Below are 21,914 nucleotides of genomic sequence, written 5' to 3' on the forward strand. Positions count from 1 at the left end.
CTAAGCAGCGTTATACTGTGGCTCTCCTTTATATTGCCAAGTATTTTTTTTTTATTATTATTATAAGGGTGGAGAGTGCATTTGAGTTTGTTTCTGTCCCTCATAGCAGCCTTTCTCAAAGGAATTGAGCCATGCACACAACCGCTTCAACACGATGTCAAAAAAAACAGCCAATACTCACATAAAGACAACAAAACATGATTAAAACATGACAAAATAATACGTGACAAAAAGAAGCTACCACAAGATAGGTGCACAACATCTTTCATTTTACATTGTAAGAAACAGGCCAACTGGCAGTAGCATTGAAGTGCATTTTGAAAAGCTGTGATTTATTTTTTAAATTTCCTTTTTTTTTTGGGCTTAAGTCAAATTTTGTACAGGAAACTATTTTGTGTTTTATACCATCTTTCAAACTTTGTGCACCCCAAGTTTGTGATTCTATAGGGAAGTATCAAGAGAACAAACGCATCATTTCAAATACCACCAAGAAAAAAAACGAATTAGCAATGCTGTTTCCATGGCAACAAATGACCAATTTCTACAAAATAATTGTTGTGGGTCAGGTGCATGGGAGAGGGAGTGCAGCTAGGCCACACAAATGTGCGGTTTCCTCTGCATAGAAAATTTACCTTTAAACCATGACACCACAATGTCTTTCAGTATTTTTTCACTTTCACATTCTACATTGCAGGTTTCACTGTATTTTTATGTCAAATGAAATGCGCATTGACTTCTGCTGTCATTATTTCACTCTCCTCTCCTTTTCTTTCCCCGCAGTTCCTACTGGTATACTTCTCATACACTACATCATACAATTCTGCAGAGCATGCTGACTCGCATCTTGGCGGTCAAAGAGGTTCAACGGTAACAGGAGGCAGCCTCCACTTGGTCCAAGTTTACAGTGACAAGCCTTTTTGTAACAGGAATCTGTTCCCAGAGCCAGAGAGTAATGGTCACGTGTTTGCACACCAGCTGTTGGCTCGATGTGAAGAAGCAGGCCGCCATGCTGTCAAAATCACAATGGACATTTGTCACGAAGAAGACAATTGGACTTTTTTTTTTAATATATATATATGCTGACCTGAGTGGATGCCCCCTTCTCCAACAAACACTCCTCGAGTCTGCAGGAATCTGTTACTGTTTCAAATTAAAAGGGAGTGTTCCGGACTATTTTATTTCTCCTTTTCTCGTCTGTGTCCCATCTTTGAACACCAGATGTGATGGTGGTTCAGTTACTTCAATCGTGCATCCCTCATAAAGCTGTGCAGTGGGACATTCTATGCATTGCTACTGCTGTCACTGAATGCATCAGCAGGACACTTTGTAGGTCAGTGCTGTGGCTCTTCAACTGACACTTCCACTGGAAGAGTCAATGGATGACATCACTGAAGAGTAGTGCTTTTTCATATTGTCAACCAAACCTCCTTGGAGACCAAAAACAAAACTAGTCAACATCACCTATCTTACTCATACCTTAACACCATTTCTACGTGCGTTTCTGATTTTATCCTCTAAATGGTTTTAAAACGCCATAATCATGATCCTTTGAAGAAGCACTTAGAAGGTCAAGCTTATAAGTGCTTCTTCAAAGGATCATGATCTATCTTTAGAATGCAAATTTTAGCAGAATGATGCCAGCACAAAGAGTTGAATTTTTTGAATCTATTTGTTACAGGAAAATATGGTGTACAAAAAAAGATTTGATTGGTTTGTTGTTTTGTTTTGATCACATAGTTTATTGACAATACGAAAATTCATGTACTGTAATGTAACCAGCTGCATGTGAATGAGGTGGTGTAACGCTAGAGGAAACTCAAGAGTGCCTCTCATCTTTGGCTTAACTAATGGGTCATCTGACATATTGCCCTCTTCATTTTCTTAGTTCCTTTTGTGGCCTTATTTAGTGTCAAGTCATCCCATCCGTTCTTAATGTCCATGGATTCTGCCTGTTTACCCTGCAGTCCTTCCTCATGCTCCTTCTGTATCCTGTAAATATACATCCATCCCTGTATTCATGTTTGTTTGCTTCTCGTGACGGTGCCATTTTTTTTTTTTCCCCATGAGACTTAAAGCCCCCTTTTTGGGTTTTCTCGTTCATGTGGCTTTGCTCTCATTAAAAGAGAAGCATAGGGTTTTTTTTAAAGTGTGTGTATTATAAATACTGATCTGTAAGGTTTAAAAATATTTTCAATGGTCAAAAAAATAAATGAGCAGCAACCTTTTTAGGGTCTGCCCAAAAGTACCAGAGATGATAATTACGTTTCTATTCATTCATATTCTGAACATTTTCAGGTTACCATCCATCAATTTTCTACACCGCTTAGTATGCTGGAGCCAATCCCAGTTAACTGCGGGCAGGAAGCGGGGTTACACCCTGGCCTGGTTGCCATCCAATCACAGGTCACATATAAACAAACAACCATTCGCACTCACATTCCTACCTACGGACAATTTAGAGACTTCAAATAACCTGTCGTGTATTTTTGGGATGTGGGAGGAAACCGGAGTACCCGGAGAAAACCAAGGGAGGCACGGGTAGAACATGCAAACTCCACACAGGGGAGGCCAGGGATTGAACCTCGGTCCTCAGAACTCTGAGGCATATGTGCTAACCAGTCGTCCACTGTGCCGCCTTCGGGTTACCAATAAACATCCATCCATCCATTTTCTGAGCTCTTCTCCTCACTAGGGTCGCGGCGTGCTGGAGCCTATCCCAGCTGTCATCGGGCAGGAAGCGGGGTACACCCTGCACTGGTGCTGGAGCCTATCCCAGCTGTCATCGGGCAGGAGGCGGGGTACACCCTGAACTGGTTGCCAGCCAATCCCAGGGCACATACAAACAACCATTCGCACTCAGTCACACCGACGGGCAATTTAGAGTCTCCAATTTATGCATGTTTTTGGGATGTGGGAGGAAACCGGAGTGCCCGGAGAAAACCCACGCAGGCACGGGGAGAACATGCAAACTCCACAGTCGGGGCCGGGGATTGAACCCGGGTCCTCAGAACTGTGAGGCTGACACTCTAACCAGTCGTCCACCGTGCCGCCCCAATAAACATTTGTTAAAAAATAAATAAATCATGAAATAAAATTATGCACATTTCTGTAACATATAGTGAACATTAAAAGTCAAGTTAAGCTTGTTCAGTGGCAGTTTAGTGAAATGAGAAGACGATTCTTCATTGTTATGGGGGGGAGGGTATTTCTCAGGGCACTCCCACATTTCCAAAATACACGTCAGGATAAATGAAGACTACATTTTCCATAGGTGTGAATGTGAGTGAATAGTTTTTTTGTCCATGTGCCCTGCGATTGGCTGGCATCCAGTCAAGGGTGTCCCCAGCATCTTGCTCAGTCATCTGGGAAAGGCTCCAGCTTACCACGAACCCAAATGAGTGAAATGGAAAAAGAAAATGGATGTTGGAATAATTTAACAAAAAGTGTGCTTGTATACCCTAAAACTAACACTGTATAGATTATTATCTGCCTGGCAAAATAAACTCCTTGATTGCCGGAGTGTTCTGGATGTTTCCAATTTTGAGGGTGTCTCAAAGTGTAAAACCCCCTTCAGACTTTCCCATAGATGTGCAGTATGCTTAAGATAATAAGCTTTTTGGCTAATTGCCTAAACTAAATATGTAGTTACAAATAACCTTAAAGCATTTCTTTATTGTAATTTGATTTTTTTACATAAATGAAATTTTTACAGGGTCGTGGAGATGTTTTACAACCCCAATTTCAATGAAGTTGGGACATTGTGTTAAACAAATAACAGAATACACTGATTTGAAAATCATGTTCAACCTATATTTAATTGAATACACTACAAATACACACAAGATATTTCATGTTCAAACTGATAAACTATTGTTTTTAGCAAATAATCATTAACTTATAATTTTATGGCTGCACATTCCAAAAAAGCTGGGACAGGTCTCAAAAAAGACTGAGAAAGTTGAGGAATGCTCACAAACACCTATTTGGAACATCCCACAGGTGAACAGGCTAATTGAGAACAGGTGGGTGCCATGATTGGGTATAAAATGAGCTTCCCTGAATTGCTCAGTCATTCACAAGCAAAGATGGGGTGAGGCTCACCTCTTTGTGAACAAGTGCGTGAGAAAATAGTCGAACAGTTGAAGGACAATGTTCCTCAATGTACAATTGCAAGAAATTTAGGGATTTCATCGTCTTCGGTCCATAATATAAGAAAAAGGTTCAGAGAATCTGGAGAAATCACTGCATGTAAGCGGCTAGGCCGAAAACCAACACTTGAATGCCCGTGACCTTCGATCCCTCAGGTCGCACTGCATCAAAAACCGACATCAATGTGTAAAGGATAACACATGGGCTCAGGAACACTTCAGAAAACCTATGTCAGTAAATACAGTTCGGTGCTACATCCGTAAGTGCAACTTGAAACTCTACTATGCAAAGCAAAAGCCATTTATCAACAACACCCAGAAACGCCGCCGGCTTCTCTGGGCCCGAACTCATGTGGTCCAACAAGTCCACATTTTGAATTGTTTTTTGTAAATTGTGGATGTCGTGTACTCCGGGCCAAAGAAGAGAAGAACCATCCGGGCTGTTATGGATGCAAAGTTCAAAAGCCAGCATCTGTGATGGTATGGGGCTGTGTTAGAGCCAATGGCATGGGTAAGTTACACATCTGTGAGGGCACCATTAATGCTGAAAGGTACATACAGGTTTTGGAGAAACATATGCTGCCATCCAAGCAACGTCTTTTTCATGGATGCCCCTGCTTATTTCAGCAAGACAATGCCAAACCACATTCTGCACGTTACAACAGCGTGGCTTCGTAGTAAAAGAGTGCAGTGTGTACCAGACTGGCCTGCCTGCAGTCCAGACCGGTCTCCCATTGAAAATGTGTGGCGCATTTTGAAGCGTAAAATGCGACAATGGAGACACCGGAATGTTGACAGCTGAAGCTGTACATCAAGCAAGAATGGGAAAGAATTCCACCTACAAAGCTTCAGCAATTGTGTCCTCAGTTCCCAAACATTTATTGGTTATTAAAAGAAAAGGTGATGTAACAGTGGTAAACATGACCCTGTGCCAGGTTTTTGGGAAGGTGTTGCAGCCATAAAATTCTAAGGTAATGATTATTTGCTAAAAACAATCAAGTTTATCAGTTTGAACATTAAATATCTTGTCTTTGTAGTGTATTCAATTATTATTCGAGCCTTTGAGGTTATAATAAAATGTAAAATTAACCAACAGACACAAGAACATGCAAACGTGCTAACCATTTGAATTTAACCTGACCCTTTTAATTCAAGAACATGCAAACGTGCTAACCATTTGAATTTAACCTGACCCTTTTAATTTACTGTGTCGTATGAGGGGCGCAAATCAAACCCCCCCCCTGCGCTGTTACAATCTTGTCTAAGCTATATACTTTAGACCGAAGTGCGCTCATCATATCAATATAATTCAAATTAAGGTGTAGAAATATATATCTCAAGCATTTGTGGAAAGAGGATACACCTGAAAATGTATTGCAAGGCAAGGTGACAATTGCATTCGCGCACAGGGTGTGTCTAAGGGTGAATCACTTTATTTCAGGTTCATCTTAACAGTTTTAACAGTTTTAGAATACTACAGAACTGTTTGAAAGACAAACCATGAACAGAAAATGGTGACAAAATGCTTGGCTGGAAACACTAAAGTAAACAGAGTTGTCAGTAGGCTTTACACAATCAGGATTTTTGGGGCCGATCATAGTTTAAAAAACCGATAACCGATCCGATCACAAGATGGCGTAATGTGTCTATTTAAATGACAAACAAGTCATTTAAATAGTATTTTTTTTCAAAAAGTATTCGCGAGTCGCTCCATGTATTCTTGTCAGGTCAAACCAACATTACATGACAGAAATAATGGGCGCTACCTTACTGTAATTATTGTAATTATTTCACACACAAACTTTACAGCATGAGTCGACAAAATGCTGGCATGTTAACGTACAACCGTTCGTGCTAGCACTAGCTTGCTAGGCTACATAACGTTTTGTTGGCTGCTTGTGAGCCGTATTAAAAGTACGTGAACATACATCAAGCTATCATTGCATGAACGTCTTCTTCCGAGCATCGGTGACTACCACCACGCGTTTTTCCCCATTTTGTTCTTCTAATACACGCGGCGCGATCCATTGTCGCCGTCGCCATGGTAACGAATGTATCCAGTCGCGTTTGAGTTGACAAGATAAAGCCCAGTGATCGTAAAAGACCTCATAATACACGCGACAAGGCTAAAAATCAACTAGCTTTTGGATTCAAATATTCAAATACTGTACACGACGGCGACGTGGAGTAAATGTCTTTTGCGGACGTCATTGATCGGACTAGCGAATTATGACATTAAAGCCGATCAGCATAAAATGCTAATTATCGGCCGATACCGATCAAGCCGATCAGATCGGTGTAAAGTCAAGTTGTCAGTGGTTCTACTTCTGGATGGGCATCAGGTCATCAATACCCTCTTCCATCTCAAGCCTCTTCTCCATCTCCACGAGCACCTTTATGCCGTCCACGACCACTTGCACCAGCTGCACCTCAGAGAAGCCCATTCTGTCAGCATTGGAGATGTCAAAGACTCCACTATCTGCCGCAGTGTCCACGCCCACTGAAGAACAAATAACATTTCAAGGCCTGACTTGAAGGCAATAGCATTTGAACCAAAGAAAGCTGTATACCAGTTCCACGTTTCTCAAGCCTCAGCCTTTTAAGAACATCCTCAAACTCAGGTCGTTTGCTCATGTTGGGCAGCTTCACATGCACACCAGCACGCAGCCCAGTGCCCAGGTTGGATGGGCAAGTCAAGATGTAGCCTAAGTGGTCATTCCGCATGAATTCAAGCTCTTTCTCCTTGAGCTTGGACTCGACCTAAAAAGAACCAGTGCTATGAGATCAGAGTCAACGTCTGTGTCGTAAATTTGTTTGATTTTATTGAACATACCTCTTGAATTCCACAGCAGAAGCGAGTCAACGCTGCCTTCATGTTGCCACCTTTCTCAATGGAGATCACTTTTAGATGCTCCTCTTCATTCACCCACACCAAGAATGTACTCCCATCATTGTGCCTTTCAGGAGGACATGAATTTGACTTTGTTTTCATGTATCGAAAACATTGGGAGGCAGTCGTTTCTCACCAGACACCTCTGCCATCAGGCCAATCACGGGCCATCCCTGAGGACAGTAGCAGAGGACACACTGGCTTCTCAAACAGCAAGTGGTCGTCTATCATCTGCTGCTGCTCAGCTTCTGAAAGGCTCTTCAATGACAAGTATTTCCCATTCAGATCTCCAGTTAGTGATCCCAAAACTGCAGAAAAGGAACATTTACACACCCAAGATTGCACAAGTTCCACATTTCTGTGAGAGATATTTCTATCTTGTCAAGCAGCCCAAAACCATTACCTTCGATGGAGAGCTGCTCGAGAAAACGTCTTTCTCCACGGGTGCAATGTGGCGGCAAGCGGAAGCCGCGAATGTTGCGACCCGCTCGGACACGAGAAATCAGAACATAGTTGGGGTCAAGGTCGTCGCCCCCCTTGGGGGCAAAACAACAATTACAGTACAAATCCTTACACAATGTGTCTTTATGATTAAGAAAGAACTCTGCTTTACCACGAGGCTGTCAGGGTTGAATTCACTCTTATGCATGTCTGTTGGTTTATAACCTCCATGTTTATCCTCAATGACAAGGTCCAGCAGCTCTTTGAAGACCTCATACGACTCCTCATCGCCAGCCACACAGCCCAGAGACATAGTGAATGGGGTACCTGCACACATCAACACAGTCGAATGGATAGACCAGATGGTGAAATCCTCACCAAATCGGACCGGACTGTAACATGAAGTCTCAGAATGAACAATTACTTTGTACCTGGATTATCCATGCCTGGCTGGATGACGCGGTCAATGGTGAAGCCATAAGGGGTTTTGCGCTCACTCAGTGTTTTATACAGATCCAGTGTCAAAAACTTGGCCATGTAGTTGTTGTGCATAGTAAGATCTGGAAAGTCGTTCTCAGGTGAAAGCTTCCTCATCTTAAGTTTACCAGGCATCAGGGAGTTGATGGAGCCACCCTTTTCCAGCTTCTTCTCCATATCCACCAGCAACTTGACACCATCAACCACAATCTGGACAAGCTGCACCTCTGAGAAGCCGAGTCGGTCGGCATTTGATATGTCAAAGATTCCATCTACAGCAGCTGTGTCCACGCCACCTGACAGAAAAAAAGAAGTCAGCATACTCCAGGGAATCAAGCAGACACAGGATGCCTCGCAACCAAAGGAGGATGCATGTACCGGTTCCACGTTTTTGGAGCCTCAGCTTCTTAAGAACCTCCTCGAACTTGGGGTGCTTGCTCATGTTTGGAAGTTTTACGTGTACACCAGCACGCAGACCAGTACCCAGGTTGGAGGGGCAAGTCAGGATGTAGCCGAGATGCTCATTCCACATGAAGGCCTCACCTTTCTCCTTAATCACATCCTCGAGCTGAACAAGACCAAGAAAGGTCATCACAGGATTATGCATTATCCCCCTATACTTAACCAACAATTAATGTTTATCAATAAACCTCTTTGAGTCCAGTGCAAAAGCGACTGAACACGTTCTTCATGTTGCCACCCTTCTCCATTGAAATCACTCGCAGATGGTCCTCCTCGTTCACCCACACCAGGAATGTTTTGTTGTCATTATGCCTTTTAAAGGAATAATATTAATGGTTTATCTTCCTAAATCTTATCCAAATTTAGGACATAAGCTTTTACCAGATGCCTCTGCCATCAGGCCAGTCACGGGCCATCCCTGAGGCCACCAGTAGAGGGGACACTGGCTTGTCAAACAGGAAGTGGTCATCGATTAGCTGCTGCTGTTCAGCCTCTGTCATACTTTTCAAGGCATAATATGTCCCCTTAAGGTCTCCAGATAGTGTATCTAGAGCTGCAGGCAGAGCACCAAGCAAGATCAAATTATTTAGTTCTGTCCCCTGCAGTTACAAAATGGCACAATCTGGCTTCTTCATAAGGCCTGAGGCTTACCTCCAATGCAAAGCTTCTCCAAAGCACGCCTTTCTCCACGACTGCACAGTGGGGGCAAGCAGAAACCACGGATGCTGCGCCCTGTTCGGACTCGGCAGCTCAGAACGTACTTCGAGTCCAGGTCGTCGCCCCCCTTGGAAGGCAGAGCAGACATTAGGTTTTTCGGCCATACCAATCAAATATTAGTCTTAAAATGGTCCTGGTAAAATGCTGCTTTACCCTCAGGTGATCTGGGTCCAGGTCAGTCTTGTGCATATCTCTTGATTTGTATCCTCCATGTCTTTCCTGAATCACAAGGTCCATCAAGTCTTTGAAGACATGGTATGACTCCTCATCTCCAGCCACACAGCCCACAGTCATGATATAGGGGTGACCTACACACATTAGGCACAGGGAGAGAACAGACAAAATGAAGAATTGAAATAAAGTGTGGAATTGACTTAAAGCAAGGTACTGTACCTGGATTATCTACACCTGTCTGAATAACATCATCTATGGTAAATCCGTTAGGGGTGCAACGCTGCCTCAGCGTCTTGTACATTTCCAGGCTTAAGGACTTTGCAATGTGGTTGTTGTGCTGACTGAGATCTGGGAACTCTTCCTCAGCAGAGAACACATTAAGCTGAAGGTCAGCTGGCATTAGGTCATCAATGGGCTCTTCCTTCTCTAGCTTTTTCTCCATCTCTACTAGCAGCTTGACTCCAACGACCACCATCTGGACGAGCTGCACCTCAGAGAAACCCAGCCTGTCGGCATTGGAAATGTCAAAAACCCCGTCCACAGCATCTGTGTCGACGCCACCTGATGAATAGAAGTGATTAAATTTACTTCAAACATTTCTCTACAAATAAGATAACTTTGAACAAAAGTTTGCATGTACCAGTTCCACGTTTCTGGAGCCTCAGCCTCCTAAGAACCTCCTCAAACTCAGGGTGCTTGCTCATGTTTGGTAGCTTCACATGCACACCGGCACGTAGACCAGTGCCTAGATTGGAGGGGCAAGTCAGGATGTAGCCAAGGTGTTCATTCCACATGAATGCTTCGCCTTTCTGCTTAATCGAGGACTCAATCTAAAACAGATGGTAATCAGGTCATCACAAGACAAAATTGATCAAACATCTTTCTCTTGGATTTCTCAAAACCTCTTTGAGTCCGCAGCAGAAGCGAGTGAACACTTCCTTCATGTTGCTGTCTTTCTGCATGGAGATCACTCGCAGATGGTCCTCCTCGTTCACCCACACTAAGAATGTCTTGTTTTCATTGTGCCTTGAAAGAAAGCATGAATGTTATATGTATTCTCAGGTGAAATGCACCCACAAAGGCCAGCTATGTAACGTCTTACCAGATGCCTCTACCGTCAGGCCAGTCACGGGCCATCCCTGAAGCCAGCAGCAGAGGGGACACTGGCTTGTCGAACAGCAAGTGGTCATCAATCAGCTGCTGCTGCTCTTCCTCGGTCATGTTCTTCAAGGCGTAATATTTTCCCTGTAGGTCTCCACTCAGTGAGTCCAGGGCTAAATTTTGAAAACTCAATGTTAGTGTTCAGTGATACGATATACAACCTGCAGCCACTTGAACCTCACAATTATCTGCACTTTTACCTTCAACAGAGAGCTTCTCGATGGCACGTCTCTCTCCACGACTGCACAGTGGCGGCAAACAGAAACCACGGATGCTGCGGCCTGTTCTGACTCGGGAGCTCAGAACATATTCTGGGTCAAGGTCATCACCCCCCTGAAGCATACGTAATACAGCAAATTGGTTTCTCTGCAGTACAAATGTTGTGGTCAAGTCATTGTGAAATGCTGCTACACCTTCAGATTATCTGGGTTGAGATCAGTCTTGTGATTGTCTTTGGCTTTGTAACCTCTATGTCTGTCTTCAATCACAAGGTCCAGCAGCTCTCTGAAGACGTCATAAGACTCCTCATCTCCAGCCACACAGCCGACTGTCATGATGAAGGGATGACCTGCAAATATATAGTATTAGTCAATCCCCAAATCAAAGTCCAAATAATGACCAATTCTCAGGGTGAGTTAGTGTACCTGGATTATCCACGCCTGTCTGGATGACATCATCAATGCTGAAGCCATTGGGAGTTGTGCGATCCTTCAGCTTCTTATACATCTCCAAAGTTAATATTTTGGCCATGTGGTTGTTGTGCTTACTGACATCTGGGAACTCGTCCTGAGCTGTCAAACCCTTCAGCTCAATGTTGCTGGGCATTAGGTCGTCAATGGACTCATCCATTTGCAGCCTCTTTTCCATCTCGACCAGCACCCTGATCCCATCGACCACCATCTGGACCAGTTTCACCTCAGAGTAACCCAGTCTGTCAATGTTGGAGATGTCAAAGACTCCATCCACAACAGCTGTGTCCCCACCACCTGATACAAATATAAGATCTCTTGGTGAACTTCAGCATTTTAAGGTTTAGTTTTGAAATAAACTACATCACTTGGAGCAGATTTACCTGTACCTATTCCCCGTTTTTGCAGCCTCAGTCTCCTAAGAACCTCATCAAACTCTGGGTGCTTGCTCATGTTTGGCAGCTTCACATGAACACTGGCACGCAGACCAGTTCCCAGGTTGGATGGACAAGTCAGAATGTAGCCAAGGTGCTCATTCCACATAAATACATGACCTTTCTTCTTGAACAAGGACTCCATCTAAATATGATCAGATCATTAAAATAACCATGTGTTAAACATCAGATCCTCAAAATCAACTAAAGGGGATAAAATATTCAATGAATAAACTATAAACCTCTGCAAGTCCATCACAGAAGCGAGTGAACACTTCAGTCATGTTGCCTCCTTTTTGCATTGAGATCACCCTCAGATGGTCCTTCTCATTTACCCACACCAGGAACGTCTTGTATTCGTTATGCCTTTGAATGAAAATATAATGTAAATTCCAAATGTCATATAACTATCCCAGATTAATTCGCAGCGTGTCTCACCATATGCCCCTGCCGTCGGGCCAATCTCGGGCCATCCCTGAGGCCAGCAGCAGAGGGGACACTGGCTTTTCAAACAAGAAGTGGTCATATATCATCTGCTGCTGCTCAGCTTCCGTCATGTCCTTTAATGCATAGTATTTCCCTTTTAGGTCTCCAGTCAGTGATTCCAGAACTGAAAGAGAACCAGAGGATAATATTCACTTTTCCATACAAGTCAAGACTTATGGTTGGGATCTTAGAAAGCTGTGTCATTACCTTGGATGGAGAGCTTCTCCACAGCATGTCTCTCTCCACGGCTGCAATGTGGCGGCAGGCAGAAGCCACGGATGCTGCGACCAGTGCGGACACGGGAACTCAGAACATAGTTGGGGTCAAGGTCCTCGGCGCCCTTAGGAGGCACAACAGAAAACAATAGGGAACATTGTCAGTACTGTATTTGCAATATTATCAAGGTCCTGGTGACACGCTGCTGCACCTTTAGTTTCTCTGGATTTAAGTCGGTCTTGTGCTTGTCAGTTGGTTTGTAACCTCCATGTCTATCCTGAATCACAAGGTCCATCATGTCTTTGTAGACATCATATGACTCCTCATCTCCAGCCACACATCCCATCGTCATGATAAAAGGGTCACCTGCATGCATTATCATTGTGTAATATGGTCAACAGTGGAAAGAGGGACATGCAGATTAACAACTTTACTTAATTGGCGGACAAGAGCATGTTATGGTAGCTACCAGAATTGTCCACGCCTGTCTGGATGACATCATCTATGGTGAAGTCATTGGCTGTAGTTCGCTCCCTCAGTGTTTTGTACATGTCCAAGGTTAAGTACTTGGCCATGTAGTTGTTGTGCTGACTGAGATCTGGGAACTCCTCCTCAGCTGACAGCTTCTTTGGCTCAGGCTGAGGCTTTTCCTCAGGTTCTTTTGAGATTCTAAATAGAAATACATGAAAGCGTGAGTCCAGAACTGGACTTCGAAGACAATTGTTATCTGGTTATACCTCTGGACGCTAGGCATGAGGTTATCAATTGGCTCTTGTATCTCCAGTCTCTTCTCCATCTCTACCAGCACCTTGACCCCATCGATAACCATCTGCACCAGCTCCACCTCAGAGAAGCCCAGTCTGTCAGCGTTAGAGATGTCAAAGACTCCATCCACGGCATCAGTGTCTACTCCGCCTGTTTGACAAATGATACATTCTTATTTTAATGTCAGTGCTTAGTTTGTGTTTCCACCACTTTGACAAAACAATCTTTAAAAATGTACCAGTTCCACGTTTCTGGAGTCTCAGCCGCTGAAGAACTTCCTCAAAGTCGGGGTGTTGGCTCATAATTGGAAGTTTCACATGTACACCAGCACGCAGGCCAGTACCCAGGTTGGATGGACAAGTCAGAATGTATCCAAGGTGCTCATTCCACATGAATTCTTCCCCTTTTTCTTTGAACAATGACTCCATCTTAAAAAAAAAATACACCAAACCGATTAAGTTAATAACAGGCATTAACATCCTTTTGACCTTGCTTTTGCTAACCACCAAATCTATTAAAAGAAAGCTAAACCTCTTTGAGTCCGGTGCAGAAGCGAGTGAACACTTCCTTCATGTTGCCGCCTTTCTGCATGGAGATAACTCGTAGATGGTCCTCCTCGTTCACCCAAACCAGGAATGTCTTGTCGTCATTGTGCCTTAAGGGGAAAAGACAGCATAATGACCGAATTTGATGCAGCTATAGGAGACATTATCATTCTCACCAGATGCCTCTGCCATCAGGCCAGTCACGGGCCATCCCTGAGGCCAGCAGCAGAGGAGACACTGGCTTGTCAAAAAGCAAGTGGTCATCAATCAGCTGCTGCTGCTCCTCGTCATTCATGTTCTTCAAGGCGTAGTATTTCCCTTGCAGGTCTCCATTTAGTGAATCCAGGGCTGCAAGAAGATTACACTCAGCCCTGTAATACCTCCATCACCTGTACCTACTTTATGGACTTCCACTCCGAAAGTACTGGAAGTGAGGCCAGTTCCTTTTATTTTGCTCTCCAGTACACTGAAAAACTTTGGCTTCGACATTAGAAGTTTAACAGTTCTGCTTTTATGGGTATTTATATACAGGTCACATACATATAGCTTTCAAGGTAGCACCTTGGACCTTGGTTTTGGTACTGTATTGGAACAGGTGACGTGTTGTTGTTCAGGTGTGAAAAGTATACAAATTTGGATTATTATCATTACATTGATTGTTAAGAACAGTAATGCTTGGAATTTACCTGTAGTTCATACATACATAAATTTCTACTAAAATGACAGGGGGAAAAAAATGGAAACTTAAGGTTGGAATTTACTAAAAAGTCTATGGAGTTTAACTTTTACGAAACTGATGGAAAACTAAAGGTTCAAGAAACAAACTTATCTTTTCATGATCCCAAACATACAAACTCATCTGAGAAACTGAGTGGACCTAATGTTGTAGACTGATGTTGACATTGCAAATGAAGGCCACAGTAAAAGTTTGAAGTTCAGAGAAACAATGTATCAGTCAATTCTAAGATGCAACCAGATTGCTGCTTCTCTCCTTCCGGCTTGTCCCTTTAGGGGTCGCCACAGCGTGTCATCTGTCATCCCTTTCCAAAGCTTATCTCCTGCACCAACTGCCTTCATGTCTTCCCTCACTACATCAATCAACCTTCTCTTTGGTCTTCCTCTAGCTCTCTTGCCTGGCAGTTCCATCTTCATCATCCTTCTACCAATATACTCACTATTTCTCCTGTGGACGTGTCCAAACCATGCAAGTCTGCTCTCTCTATAACTGTCTCCAAAACATCGAACCTTGGCTGTCCCTCTGATGAGCTTATTTCTAATTTTATCCAACCTGGTCACTCCGAGAGCGAACCTCAACATCTTCATTTCCGCCACCTCCAGCTCTGCCTCCTGTTGTCTCTTCAGTGCCACTGTCTCTAATCCATACATCATGGCTGGCCTTATCACTGTTTTATAAACTTTGCCCTTCATCCTAGCAGATACGCTTCTGTCACAGAACACACCTGACAGCTTCCTCCACCAGTTCCAACCTCCTTGGACCCGTTTCTTCACTTCCTTACCACACTCACCATTGCTCTGGACGGTTGACCCCAAGTATTTAAAATCCTCTACCCTTGCTATCTCTTCTCCCTGTAGCCTCACTGTTCCCCCACAACCCTCTCATTTATTCTGTTTTACTTCGGCTAATGTGCATTCCTCTCCTTTCCGGTGCAGGCCACCACCTTTCAAACTGTTCCTCCACCAGCTCCCTGCTTTCACTGCAGATCACAATGTCATCTGCAAACATCATGGTCCACGGGGATTTCAGTCTAACCTCATCTGTCAGCCTATGCATCACCACTGCAAACAGGAAAGGGCTCAGGGCTGATCCCTGATGTAGTCCCACCCCAAACTCCTGTCACACCTACAGCACACCTCAACTACTGTTCTGCTGCCCTCGTGCATGTCCTGTACTATGCTAACATACTTCTCTGCCACTCCAGACTTTCACATGCAGTACTACAGTTCCTCTCTGGGTACGCTGTCATAGGCTTTCTCTAGATTAACAAAGACACAATGCAGCTCCTTCTGACCTTCTCTGTACTTTTCCATCAACATCCTCAAGGCAAATAATGCATCTGCGGTAGTCTTTCAAGGCATGAAACCATACTGTTGCTCACAAATACTCACTTCTGTCCTGAGTCTAGCCGCCACTACTCTTTCCCATAACATCGTGTGGCTCATCAACTTTATTCCTCTATAGTTACCACAGCTGTGCACATCACGATTATTCTTTAAAATGGGCACCAGCACACTTTTCTTCCATTCCTCACGATCTTCTCACCCGCTAGAATTCTGTCGACCAAGCTGGTCAAAAGCTCTACAGCCACCTCTCCTAGATGCTTCCATACCTCCACAGGAATGTCATCAGGACCAACTGCCTTTCCATTTTTCATCCTTTTTAATGCCTTTCTAACTTCCCCCTTACTAATAATTTCCACTTCCTGGTCCACCAAACTTGCCTCTTCTACTCTCCCTTGCCTCTCATTTTCCTCATTCATCAACTCCTCGAAGTATTCTTTCCATCTAGCTAACACACTACTGGCACCAGTCAACATATTTACCTCTCTATCCTTAATCACCCTAACCTGCTGGACATCCTTCCCATCTCTATCCCTCTGTCTGGCCAACCTGTATAGATCCTTTTCTCCTTTTGTGTCCAAGCTGGCATACATGTCATCATATGCTTCTTGCTTGGCCTTTGCCACCTCTACCTTTGCCCTACGTCGGATCTTAATTTATTCCTTTCTACTCGGTCCTCTCAGTGTCCCACTTCTTCTTAGCTAACCTCTTTCCTTGTATGATTTCCTGTACTTTGAGGTTCATGCAAACAGATTGCTATTATTGGGAAATCCATTGTGTAGCGATGATAATAACAAAAAGCACGCCAAAACAAAGGAGTTCACCGGATGAGGGAAAGCTGTTTTCTGGTCAAGCCCACATTTAAAGCCCATAGCATGCATTTCACCTGCATAACCCCCAAAATAATCAAAGTGGTTGTGATGACAGCCTGGAAAATCATTACAAAGAAAAATCCTAGTTTGGTCGTGTCTATTTGGTCAGGCTTGATGCAGTTATTTAAGTCTTAGTTTAATCTATTTTCATCATGTTCCTCGTACAAATATTTCTGGCGTCTAAGATGTGTATCAAATCCATATTCACATGTCTGGAAAGCAAACTTGTGTCTGGTCACTACCTTCAAGTGTGATCCTCTCCACAGCACGTCGCTCTCCCCGGCTGCAGTGTGGTGGCAAGCAATAACCCCGAATGCTTCGGCCTGTTCGTACGCGGGCGCTCAGAACATAGTTGGGGTCGAGGTCGTCGCCCCCCTCGGGAGGCAGAGAAAATATTTACAATAAAACGTCAACATTTTTTTCAATCAAGCTCCAGGAGAATTTTTAATTTGTACATTCAGGTGTTCTGGGTCGAGGTCAGTCTTGTGGATGTCTGATGGTCTGTAACCTCCATGTCTTTCCTGAATCACAAGGTCCATCAAGTCTTTGAAGACTTCGTATGACTCCTCATCGCCAGCCACGCAGCCCACAGTCATGATAAAGGGATGACCTACACTCGTCAGTGATATAGCAGCCAGTCAACAACAATGCAAAAACCCTCACCAGGTTGCAGTCTGACATGACTTTGACCAGAGTGGATCAAATTGCACCTGGATTATCCACTCCTGTCTGAATGACATCATCGATGGTGAAGCCATTGGGGGTACATTTCTCCCTCAGTTTGCTGTACATGTCCATAGTTAACAACTTGGCCATGTGGTTGTTGTGCTCACTCAGATTGGGAAAGTCATCTTGCACTGACCGCTCCCCCAGCTGAAGGTTGGCCATTTCATCAGAGCTAGACAAATTAAATTGAGTGAGGCCAAAACCAGTTGGATTAAGGTAGCTCCAACAAAAACTGACCGAAACTTGAAAATTGACATACAAGAACTTCACATCAATCACAAGTGCCTTCTCGATTTTGATATTTTTGAGTAAATGCCCCAGGTTTCTGCCTTATCCATTATTCGATCCACGATATCACTAAAAGCCAAAACAGCAAATCTATCTTATCGAACCATCTGGGGGCTGTTAAAAGGACAAAAAGGGCTTAAAGCAGCAATTCACAGAATGCTGTAATTTCTCCCAGCCAATCAGCGAATCTATTAGGGTTTTATTTAAAATTATTTTTTAATTTAAATGTATTTTTATTTATTTAACATTTCAAGTAAGTACTATTAAGGTTCAAAGTGGGCTCTTTAAGGAGTTCAATAATTTCAGGTAGGAATTGTTCGCCGATAACTTTTACATTTAAAAAATGAATTTATGTTTTTGCCAAATTATGTTGCTCTCTAGTTGAGATGACATTTTTGAACGCCAGGTTGGGTGATGACTTTGAAGAGCAGGAATCTACCATCTGTTTTCATACAATCCAAATTCCAATGAATTTCGGACGTTGTGTTAAAGATAAAAACAGAATACAATGATTTGCAAATCATGTTCAACCTATATTTAATTGAATACACAACAAAGACAAGATATTTAATGTTCCATCCATCCATCCATTCTCTACCGCTTATCCGGGTCGGGTCGCGGGGGTAGTAGCTTCAGCAGGGATGCCCAGACTTCCCTCTCCCCAGCCACTTCATCCAGCTCTTCCGGTGGGATCCCGAGGCGTTCCCAGGCCAGCCGAAGGATGTAGTCTCTCCAGCGTGTCCTGGGTCGTCCCCGGGGTCTCCTCCCGGTGGGACATTCCCGGAACACCTCACCAGGGAGGCGTCCGGGAGGCATCCGAATCAGATGCCCCAGCCACCTCATCTGGCTCCTCTCAATGCGGAGGAGCAGCGGCTCTACTCTGAGATCCACCCGGATGACCGAGCTTCTCACCCTATCTCTAAGGGAGAGCCCGGACACCCTGCGGAGGAAACTCATTTCGGCTGCTTGTATCCGGGATCTTGTTCTTTCGGTCACGACCCACAGCTCATGACCATAGGAGAGGGTAGGAACGAAGATCGACCGGTAAATTGAGAGCTTCGCCTTTCGGCTTAGCTCTTTCTTTACCACAACGGACCGATACAAAGTCCGCATCACTGCAGACGCTGCACCGATCCGCCTGTCTATCTCACGTTCCATTCTTCACTCAGTCGTGAACAAGACCCCAAGATACTTGAATTCCTCCACTTGGGGCAGGATCTCATCCCCGACCTGGAGAAGGCATGCCACCCTTTTCCGACTGAGGACCATGGTTGTCATGTGTGTGTGTGTGTTCCGGCTTTTGTCTTCCCCTCCCCGTTTCACACACACCTGCTCCTGTGAGCATCTTCACCACCTGTGCCTCGTTCACCCTAATTACCTATTGTATTTAACCTCGTGTCTCATTCGCTCTCGTTGCCAGTTCGTTGTACCTTGTCGTCGCGTTCCAGCATTCCTTGTTTCCACGTCATAGACTCACAGTAAGACTTGACCCTGTTCCGATTATCGACCTTGCCTCTTTGCCTCATGTTTTTGGATACTGTTGCCTTTCTTGGATTGCCTGCCTGTGTACCGACCTATGCCCGTCTATTAAACCTCTCTTTTTGGAAACTGTCCATTTGTTTTGGAGTCGTGCATTTTTGGGTCCTATCCGCTGTTCCGTTCATGACAATGGTCTCAGATTTGGAGGTATTTAATGTTCAAAAGGATAATTTATTGTTTTTAGCAAATAATCATTAACTTAGAATTTTATGGCTTCAACACATTTCAAAAAAGCTGGGACAGGTGGCAAAAAAGACTGAGAAAGTTGAGGAATGCTCATCAAACACCTGTTTGGAACATCCCACAGGTGAACAGGCTAATTGGGAAGAAGGTGGGTGCCATGATTGGGTATAAAAGGAGCTTCCCTGAATTGGTCAGTCATTCACAAGCAAAGATGGGGCGAGGTTCACCTCTTTGTGAACAAGTGCGTGAGAAACTAGTCGAACAGTTTAAGGACAATGTTCCTCAACGTACAATTGCAAGGAATTTATGGATTTCATCATCTACGGTCCATATCATCATCAAAAGGTTCAGAGAATCTCGAGAAATCACTGGATGTAAGCAGCAAGGCCGAAAACCAACATTGAATGCACGTGACCTTCGATCCCTCAGGCGGCACTGCATCAAAAACCGACATCGATGTATAAAGGATATCACCACATGGGCTCAGGAACACTTCAAAAAACCAACGTCAGTAAATACAGTTCGGCGCTACATCCGTAAGTGCAACTTGAAACTCTACTATGCAAAGTAAAAGCCATTTATCAACACCCAGAAACGCCGCCGGCTTCTCTGGGCCCGAACTCATCTAAGATGGACTGATGCAAAGTGGAAAAGTGTTCTGTGGTCTGACGAGTCCACATTTCAAATAGTTTTTGGAAATTGTGGACTTCGTGTCCTCCGGGCCAAAGAGGAAAAGAACCATCTGGACTGTGATGGACGCAAAGTTCAAAAGCCAGCATCTGTGATGGTATGGGGTTGTGTTAGTGCCAATGGCATGGGTAACTTACACATCTGTGAAGGCACCATTAATGCTGAAAGGTACATACAGGTTTTGGAGAAACATATGCTGCCATCCAAGCAACGTCTTTTTCATGGAGGCCCCTGCTTATTTCAGCAAGACAATGCCAAATCACATTCTGTACGTGTTATAACAGCGTGGCTTCGTAGTAAGAGAGTGCGGATACTAGACTGGCCTGCCTGTACTCCAGACAGAGCGAAAATTGAAAATGTGTGGCGCATTATGAAGCGTAAAATACGACAATGGAGACCCTGGACTGTTGAACAGCTGAAGCTGTACATCGAGCAAGAATGAGAAAGAATTCCACCTCCAAAGCTTCAACAATTAAGTGTCCTCAGTTCCCAAACGTTTATTGAATGTTGTTAAAAGAAAAGGTGATGTAACACAGTGGTAAACATGACCCTGTACCAGCTTTTTTGAACGTGTTGCAGCCAAAAAATTCTCGGTTAATGATTATTTGCTAAAAACAATCATGTTTATCAGTTTGAACATTAAATATCTTGTCTTTGTAGTGTATTCAATAAAATATAGGTTGAACATGATTTGCAAATCATTGTATTCTGTTTTTATTTATCTTTAACACAACGTCCCGACTTCATTGGAATTGGGGTTGTACATAGGCCTATGACAGGGGAAATTAGTACTTTGGAAGCATGTGGTGAATCTGCTATAGATTGCGGATAGAACGCTCGAGACATCAACCAAATAATTTCGTCATATTACCGCTGAATAGGTGAGTAATTCTTGAACATTTGGTCCAACTTACACTTGTTCCATTGTGTCTGACATGTGTGCGTCTTCTCTTCACAGATCCAGCACTGATAATACGCGAAAAGCTGCTCAGTTTTCGGCGATATGAAGAAGACCGCAGTGCCGAACGTTTCGAAAAAGCACATTCATACGCGCGTGTGCCAACCTATATAGCCACATCGTCAGCACTACGAAGTGAACAATAAGCGCGACGCGCCACGACGCGCGCGACCGCTCAAAGACGTCGTGCGCTCGACATTTGCTTTGGTCGAGAACTCGTTGCAACAAAGCTGTCATTTTCGTATGGGTGACAGGAGGAGCTTTAAGTCTTTTGAAAAACCCCATGATGCAGCACACACTCAACTTTGCTTTGCGACAGTCTAATGCGTAATATCGCCAAGTCCGAAGCGCTGCGCACGTCATTCTTTGATAATAATAAAAAAAAAAAAAAAAAGTTTCATTGTTGTCTCTAACGCCTCCTAGAATTTGTGTTACGAACTTACTGTACTTCGTTGAGCAGCAGTAATGGTCAGATGTAATTCATGATGTCACGTGACGACTTGTGTGCGGCGGGGATCTTGCGAAGCAAAACTTAATCTCAAATTAAAATAACCATAGATAGATGGATGGATAGATACAGTCCTCCTCACCATTATTGGCACCCACGAAGTTAAAGTACTAAATGTGGACTATTTCCTAAGAAAACAACATTTTTCTATGGAGAACTTGTTTGATTAAAAAAAGCAAATTATAACATTTTATGGACAGATGAAACAAAAAAATAGAGCTTTTTAGGAATGCACACAAGCAGTATGTTTACAGACGCCGCGATGAAGCCTTTAAGGAAAAGAAGACCCTGCCAACAGTCAAGCATGGTGGAGGATCCAGAATGCTGTGGGGCTGCTTTGCTACATCTGGTACTGGAGGCCTTGACTGTATCACAGGTATCATGAAATAAGAAAATTATCAAGAGATTTTAGAGTGAAATGTCTTACTCAATGGAAGAATACATGGTATGGGGTGAAGATAATGGG

General features: G+C 43.7%; 2 protein-coding genes across 7 annotated transcripts in view; one reads left to right on the top strand and one right to left on the bottom strand.

The window, feature by feature from the left end:
• The window catches only part of LOC133487803 (zinc finger MYM-type protein 4-like), a 67,151-nt gene extending 64,906 nt beyond the window's left edge, over positions 1-2,245 (top strand). For all 6 annotated transcript variants that reach the window (XM_061794948.1, XM_061794944.1, XM_061794945.1 and 3 more), the window contains one exon: positions 781-2,245. In XM_061794948.1, the coding sequence (XP_061650932.1) occupies positions 781-871 (91 nt within the window). In that variant the 3' untranslated portion in view covers positions 872-2,245. The remainder of the gene's footprint in view (positions 1-780) is intronic.
• Positions 2,246-5,559: 3,314 nt separating this feature from the next.
• Positions 5,560-21,103, bottom strand: LOC133487802 (creatine kinase, flagellar-like). The gene is given in 32 exon segments (XM_061794942.1): positions 5,560-6,648; positions 6,719-6,908; positions 6,982-7,105; positions 7,175-7,346; positions 7,442-7,580; positions 7,583-7,806; positions 7,911-8,252; positions 8,335-8,524; positions 8,607-8,730; positions 8,800-8,971; positions 9,070-9,267; positions 9,270-9,443; positions 9,529-9,870; positions 9,950-10,139; positions 10,212-10,335; positions 10,412-10,583; positions 10,671-10,803; positions 10,884-11,038; positions 11,115-11,456; positions 11,549-11,738; positions 11,836-11,959; positions 12,032-12,203; positions 12,287-12,661; positions 12,765-12,964; positions 13,033-13,210; positions 13,299-13,488; positions 13,592-13,715; positions 13,782-13,953; positions 16,799-16,931; positions 17,012-17,166; positions 17,267-17,454; positions 20,897-21,103. Coding segments are annotated over 32 exon segments (5,910 nt in total). The 5' UTR covers positions 20,920-21,103; the 3' UTR covers positions 5,560-6,469.
• Between the last annotated feature and the right edge of the window lie 811 nt (positions 21,104-21,914).

The sequence above is a fragment of the Phyllopteryx taeniolatus genome, chromosome 13 (assembly GCF_024500385.1).
Source record: "Phyllopteryx taeniolatus isolate TA_2022b chromosome 13, UOR_Ptae_1.2, whole genome shotgun sequence".
NCBI lineage: Eukaryota > Metazoa > Chordata > Actinopteri > Syngnathiformes > Syngnathidae > Phyllopteryx > Phyllopteryx taeniolatus.